General features: G+C 36.1%; 1 protein-coding gene across 1 annotated transcript; it reads left to right on the top strand.

Moving 5' to 3' along the window:
- Positions 1 to 2761: 2761 nt before the first annotated feature.
- Positions 2762 to 3976, top strand: LOC110927363 (GATA transcription factor 1). Its single transcript, XM_022171041.2, has 2 exons — positions 2762 to 3019; positions 3282 to 3976. Exons 1-2 carry the CDS (start codon positions 2882 to 2884, stop codon positions 3819 to 3821), a joined length of 678 nt encoding a protein of 225 aa, XP_022026733.1. The 5' UTR covers positions 2762 to 2881; the 3' UTR covers positions 3822 to 3976.
- Positions 3977 to 7995: the final 4019 nt, after the last annotated feature.

The raw sequence follows: 7995 nt of genomic DNA, 5'->3' as shown, positions 1-7995 counted from the left end.
TAAGAAATATATGTGTTCATGAACGCTTACCGAACAAGATTTTATGTTCGTGTTTGTTTGTTTGTTAAGGAAATGAACTTCTTCGTGTTCGTTTATGTTTGTTTGTTAATTTTAGACAACGAATGAAAACGAGCGATAATAAACAGAAATAAGCACAAACTAATGTTCATGAACACTAATACTAACAAACGAACACAAACAAACGTTCATGAACAAAATATATAATACATTGACATGTATTAAATATTTTATTTGTTAGGAATTTTAAAGTATTTAAATAAAATATAAAAGCTAAAAAGACTAATGAACTATCAAACACAAACGAACACGTTACCGAACGTTCACGAACATAAATAAACGAACACACCCTATGTTCAAGTTTGTTCGTTTAACTAAACAAACGAAAATTCTTGTTTGTGTTCGTTTGTTTAATAAACAAACGAACACAAACGAACTTCCCGCCGAACAGTTCACGAACTGTTTGCCGAACGTTTGGTTCGTTTGCAGCCCTACGTGCGGTTGCTACTTAACATGATATTTGGTGTTCGCACTTTGTCCCTAGGGTTTTTTTACTCTCTCAACTTTCTAATACGTGTTACGTCTGTATTTTATGTCGCATGGATCACTTAGTGTTTAAAAATTGTGTTTTTGTTCACGTTTTTTCCTGGTTTTGATCGTCCTTCAGTTGCTACTTAGCACGGTTTTACGCCTCCGTCCTATAGTACGGGAAACTTAAGACTAGTTATAATCGTCAAATGTCAATTGAAAGGTTGTGATGGTTTCTCAAGTATAGAAAAGAGTCTTTGATCTAATCCTAGTAGATATTGTTTTCATTGCATATTCATCTTTATGTATTGTCTTTGAATTATCGTAGTTATAAATCCTTTTAGAGGGAAGGTCTTGGGTTGAAAAAGTTTGTCGTTCAAAGAAAACATTCAGTTAAATTGTCATAAGTATGAAAAATACATGTAAATATGAAATTGATTTCAACACGATTCAATGAAATATCTAAACCTTACACAATATAAAAGCTAATATGTTATATTGTATGAGATTAAGATAGAATTTTGAACAATAGCTATGACAATGTAATGGATAATATATATCCACTAAACCTTTTCTATTTCGATACAAAAATGAGTTTAAAGGTAAGAAGTGAATAAATCCAACGTGTCAACATCCAATTGGCCAACTGACAAGCGAGTCGAATCATACTCAAACACGGTTTGAAGTTTAGAGCGTAGTAGGCGGCCCAACACTTCACTTCATCTTCAATTCCCTTATTATATAATTGCCCCCTCATTAATATTACCTCTTTACATTTTCACCCTATTACTTCCACAACATTCCTTGAGGGTAAAACATCACTCAAGTTTAGGTATTTTTAATCATTTATTTTTGTTACAATTTTCTTAATTATATAACACTACCCAAAACCTATAAAATGTACATACCTATACATAAAGTTGTATATTTTATTAATTTTTACATAACAAAGTTTGATTTACGCTAGGATGAGCTTGGTATCGGTATTTGAAGGTAAAAATCGGTAAGATATTAGTGCCGAACCGAAAATGCATGTATCGAACTCCAAAAATAGGTAACTAATCGATATCGTAAATGATTCGTTATGAGAAATTTGATACCGCTACCGGATACCAAATACTCATCCCTGTTGTATGGTGTGAAATCACTAGAAGCATAAACTTTATTAGAAATAAAAACCGTTCAAGTGGTAAGGCAAATGCAAAATTTATGATTTGTGTTACTAAGGGCATTAGGGGCACTTCTAATTGAACCTTATGAACTCAAATGAACACACCAATGAGCGAGTGTCACTTCAATTTTACCTAATTAAACCCGATGAACCCAAATTGTAAAGGGCACTTTAAAAAAAACTTAATGAACCCAAATTGTAACGGTCATCTATACGACCTCCACATAATGTTCACCTAGGGATGAGCTTTTTTTCCCAAATACCCATACTCATACCCGTACCATACCGAATTTTATGTAGACCTTTAAAAGTTTTTTTTTTGTATTATGTTTTATTTCAAATTGGTATTTATAGTACTCGTATTGATTTTACCTATATGGTACCCGTATCGTATTGGTACTCATACCAATTTTACATATTTGGTACTCGTACTATATTGGTAGTCATGTCAATTTTACCTATTTAGTACTCATACAAGTGCTCAAAAACTAAATAAAAACAAAATGGTACCAAAGCAGATACCATACCGAAAATACCTGTACCAGTACCCGTACTCGTACCCGTACCATACCTATATAGTTTTGGTACGGTATTTGGTACCCAGTTTTGTTCAAATTCAGTTATTTTCGGTACAGGTACGGGTATGGATATGGGTATGGGAACGAGTACTGTACCAATCCCATCCTTATGTCCACCAACAAGAATTCCCATCATGATCGAGCCATTTAACATAGTGAACCCGAACCCCTCTCCTGAAGGCACCATATTCACCCTAGCTTTAATTATTAAAGCACACACCCTTTCGAGCCGGGGGCCTCATTGGAAGCAGCATCTCTATTTCTTCGGGGTAAAGATAAGGTTGTTTATATCTTACCTTCCTCAGATCTTATCTTAGTTTTGTTATAAGAATAGTGGCAAGGCAATAGAAGGAAAGAATGAAAAATAAAAGGGGTGAAAGTGAAAAAGAAGAGTAATGTCCAGAAATGAGACATCCTTTCCTTGCCATTCATCCGTATATCTCTGTCTCTACAACCAACAAACAATGTTGATAATTTAACCCTCATACCAACATTCAACATACATACTTACATACATACAAACATACACGCCTCCCCCTCCCCCTCCCCCTCCCCCTCTTCAACCCAAACAAACCCTCAATCAAACATGGCTTCCGACCTTGATTCTTGTCTCATTCTTCCCGATGATGACCTCCTTAACTTCACCTTAGACGACGCTGACCACAAACCCCTTTCTCCTTATTCAAACCCTAACACCCTTGACTCCGATGACTCTTCTTTTCCGGTATGTTTTTTCACTTCTTTTTACTCTTTATCGCTCCTTATTTCACTCACTGAGTCATTAACTCGGACCCAACTCAGTTTGTTCTTTAGAGGCTAATCTTTGAATGTTGAAATGGTTTGAATTAGTAGTTTGATATCTGTTTTTACTGCACTTGTTGCCTATGAATGAGGTTAATTTGGGGAAATATGTGGAAATATGTTGAAAGTTGGAAGCTTTTTGAGTAGAAAATTGGTTAATGTTATGTGTTGTTGTTCCTGTTTAGGAATTTGTAGAGGAAGAACTGGAATGGTTATCGAACAAAGACGCATTCCCCGCACTCGACGACATCTTCACCGACCCGAACAAGTCGGTTACCGTCTCGGTCTCGGTTCTCGACAACAACAGTAGCAGCAGTGGAAATAGCAATAGCCATAGCCACAACAGCATTACAAGTTGTTGCGGCAGCCTTCGGGTTCCACATAACTATCCGGTGCGTAAGCGGTCGAACCGTAGACGCAAACAGCAGCAATGCTGGTGGTGGAATCAAGTAATGGAGGTGCCGACTTCATTGCCGAAGCAAGCAACAAGCGGTGGGGGCGGGTTAGGGAGGAGGTGCCAGCATTGCTTGGCGGAGAAAACACCACAATGGCGGGCGGGTCCAATGGGGCCGAAGACTTTGTGTAACGCGTGTGGCGTTCGGTATAAGTCGGGGCGGCTGGTGGCGGAGTACAGGCCGGCGAACAGTCCGACGTTTTCGGTGGCGTTGCATTCGAATTCTCATAGGAAGATTATGGAAATGAGAAAGAAGATGCAGGGTGGATAGGTTTAGGGTCTTTTTTGGTTTTCTGGTTATCAGAAATAGTTTAGGTGTCAGTCAGGGTCAGCATTACTTTGAGTTACTACTACTTGAATTTCATTTACTTGTATTGGTTGATTTAAACAAAACGGTGAATTGAATCATTTGAATGAGTTAAACCACCATTTAGGTTTGTAGTCAGCCCGCTTTCGAAACATTTTTCTAAAACACGATGAAACCGGGTTCGTTGGTTTGGGACCGCTGACCGGACCTGTATGGGTTCTATTGGAGTTATGGTGTGAAGTCTGATGAGTTTGTAGTTTGTAGCAAGAGTTAATTACTGTTTTCGTCCCTGTGGTTTGTCAAAAATCACTATTTCAGTCCATTAGTTTAAAAATTGCGATTTCAGTCCCTGTAGTTTCACTTTCGTAACCATTTCAGTCCACCCCGTAACCATTTCAGTCCCTGTACTTAACAGAATAATGGATTGAAATGGTTACGAAAGTGAAACCACATGGACTGAAATGGTTACAAAAGTGAAACAGCAGGTACTGAAATCGCAATTTTTAAACTAATGGACTGAAATAGTGATTTTTGACAAACCACAGGGACGAAAACAGTAATTAACTCTTTGTAGCAAACATGTGAATTGTGAAGGGTTGACCAACTACAAAGGGGGGTGTGTCTTGTGATTTATTTGATTGCTGGTTTGGGTTGGTTTGGTTTGTGGGTTTTGGTCAGGTAACATGTGGTCCGTGACTTGATCAATCTAAAGCTAGGTGGTTAAAGGGTTGTAGGTTCTTTGAATGTTTTGATCACCCAAAAGGCCAACATTAATTTGACATACTTTTGAAGACATGACTAAATTATTTGTGATATATATTTAATTTTTTACAGTAAAATACATGATTTGACTTGTGTGTATTTTTTTTATATGCAATAACTATGTTATAAAATTCATATTATATGATTTTTATTTATGAGTAAATTTGCAAAATGGTCCCTGAGGTTTGGTCACTTTTGTCATATTATTCTAAAACTCAAACCTTTTGAATCTGGGTCCCTGTGGTTTCAATTTTGTTGTCATTTTCATCCAAAAGCAAAATCTGGTTAAATTTTTCAGTTAACATCTAACTTTTCTGTCTTTTTCATCCCTTTTAATGAGGACAAAATGGTCTTTTATGGTTTTGTTATAACAAATTGAGTAAATTGCCATTTTAGTCCCTGAGTTTTTATTCAAATTGTCATTTTAGTCCAAATAGTTTTTTTTTCTCCTCTGGTTTTCTGACTTTTCATTTTTCTTGCCATTTTGATCACATTGTCTAACTTAGTCTAAAAATCAGGTTATAATCAGGGGTATTTTTGGCATTAAGTTATTATGAGGTTTATAAATTATGTTGTAAACTATCAATGGTTATCACTACACAACAGTTATGCCAAAAATACCCCTGGTTATGACCAGATTTTTAGACTGAGTTAAAAATGGAAAAGTCAGGGACCCAGAGGAGAAAAAAACTATTTGGACTAAAATGGCGATTTGAACCAAACCTCAGGACTAAAGTGACAAAAGTGATCAAACCTCAGGAACCAATTTGACAGTTCACTCTTTATTTACTATAACCAAGTTTCGAGCTCTGATGTTTTACCGAGTTTTAACTACGCAAGTGCCATTACATGCATCTAATCCATTACATTTGTGTGTCCAACCCATTACTCGTTGTGTCAAACTTTATGTATTGCTTTAAAAGCCACGCATCTAGTTAAACTATCACACCTAACTTCCTCATATAATCCAGTCATGTCTATGTATAATGTATCTTACTCTGAAGTCTTTCGACGCTTTTTATTTATAAAAAAAAAGTAAAAAACTATATCGGTTTTACATGCCCTTTCTATAAAGAAAATTGGAATGTGGATTGTTAATATTTTTGCCTTAGTAACTTATTCAAGATGATGGAGTGAAGTTTAAAGGGAAAAAAGAAAGGAAGATGAAAAAAAAATATGAAGAAAGAGATACGGGCTTAGAAACTTTAGAACCCAGGCCCAGCTAAACAAGGAACTTCTAGAAATAAAATGTGTGTGTGGGTTGAAAATTGAAACAGGTTCAGGCCCAGCTAAACGAGGAACTTTTAGTTCTAGGAATAAAATGTGTTTGTGGGTTGAAACCGGTTCAGCCCCAAGCAAGTTAGACTAGTTTAAACAAGTTAGAAGTTTGAAAACAGGTTGGTTCTACGAACTAAATTTAAAATAATTCTTAAGCCAACTATCAAACTAACATTAAAATTTTTTAAAGCTCCAAAACTAGAACTAGTACCTGCCGCAATGCGGCGGGGGTCGGTTCGGATAATGACAATTTTTATACACACACATTCAAAGTCTATTTACTATTACAAAAAGCTACAATAAAAGACAACACACATTTAAAGACAAACTACTATTATAAACACTTTTAAAAAGATACAACGTCAACAATTTTTCAATCTATACTACACAACTAAACCTAATGCGCCTAACCAATGCTAATGCACCATCGTGACAAAATCGGTTATCACGTCTTCGTTAAGCGGTCTGGCTTCTAATTGCTCTAGCCAGATGATCTCGTTTTGGAACCCCGCCTTCCGTCGCCATTCGTTCCATTATGGACCCTAACCTTCCTTCTTCCTAACACCGTAGGTTGATTTTTGTGCAGCCTTATGGTTACAACCTTTTGACCACACGAACATAAACTGAACGCCGGTGCACGTCCACAGGCCAACATTAAACTCCATAAACGGGCATAGAGAAAACACGGTTGAAAGCCTACCAATGTGACAGAATAATAGCTTCCAAATGAAGTCATGAACCAAAAACTGCAACATGATATAACGAAAAAAATAAAACATCACACACACTTAAACATAGGCTACCTATGTTGCAAACTTAAAAAACAAATATAGAAACATATTGTTCGAACAAAGAGTCAAGAACGCTACGACATATAAAGAACACGACAGTTTAAGGTCGTATGCATAAACACCCATATCAAAGTGTTCCAAGAGGCCAAGCTATTGAGAATCAAGACGACTATCATAGTTAACGACAGTAATGTAAAAGGCAAATAAAACATATGACCATGGTCAACAATGCACCGAAGATGCACAAACAACCATGACCCTCAAGAAAATAGTTAAATAACGAAGCTCAGAGGTGTCAGATGGCAGAAGCATACAATAGCAAGCCAAATCCTCAGCAACATCACAACTTTGGCTTTCGGAAGAAGATTGTTCTTAACCATTTAGGTGAACCATCTGGTACATCAGCCAACAATAGAATAGGATGTAAGATTAAATATATTATGTATTAATATTTAATCTATAGCCATCATAATCATTTACATTATAGAGATCAAAATATATTAGAACCTATTATTTAATTAGTTGGTAATTGTTGATGGACCATATTACCCTTAGTAACTAATTAGGTTTCCTCCTGGGTGCTTATATAAGGAGAGTTATGTGGAGGTTTAGGAGTTACTCAGTTTCACAATTCACACCCCATAAGCCATAACATCATCACGAAACCTCCTCTCCATAACCGATACCCTTTTCGGTTTCTAAGTCCCCATCATCAGTTAGCACCCTAAGGAGGAACCAGATCAAGATGACAGGCATGTCGAACTCCCTCACAGGATTCTCCTCTGCACTGTCTGCGGTGACAGGTATGATTTATATATGTTTTCCTTCATGAACAAACAGAACTGAACCAACATGTGGTATCAGAGCATATGTTGATTAGTCAGTTCTGTTTTGTATCCATAATTCTGGGATTGAAACTTGGAAAACGGAATTTTGAAACTTTATGAAATTAACAGCCGTTTCGAGTCATGAACATCGACTCGAGATCTTAGTTTTCGTGAAAAATAATCATATGTTCATTCGATTTTAACTGGGTTCATGTTTTACAACCGAAATCTGTTTAGAAGTCTTAAAAAATTCAGGTTTCGGGTTCCAGAATTTTATTTTTTATGATTAGGGTTCATCATGTTCATGAGAAAATTCGAAGTATTCTGTTATGTTTTGGAATGATTTAGGATTAATGGGTGTTTTTTCCATGTTTGATCTAATTTTATCTTTTAATTTTATTCGAAACTGTTATTAGATAAACAGTTATTATTTTCGAAATATGTTGACAAAATTAGATCAGTTTAAAACAGGAAAAGAAT

Source organism: Helianthus annuus, chromosome 2 (assembly GCF_002127325.2).
Source record: "Helianthus annuus cultivar XRQ/B chromosome 2, HanXRQr2.0-SUNRISE, whole genome shotgun sequence".
Taxonomy (NCBI): domain Eukaryota; kingdom Viridiplantae; phylum Streptophyta; class Magnoliopsida; order Asterales; family Asteraceae; genus Helianthus; species Helianthus annuus.
The sequence above is the reverse complement of the archived record's forward strand: the minus strand, read 5'-3'. Positions and strand labels throughout refer to the sequence as shown.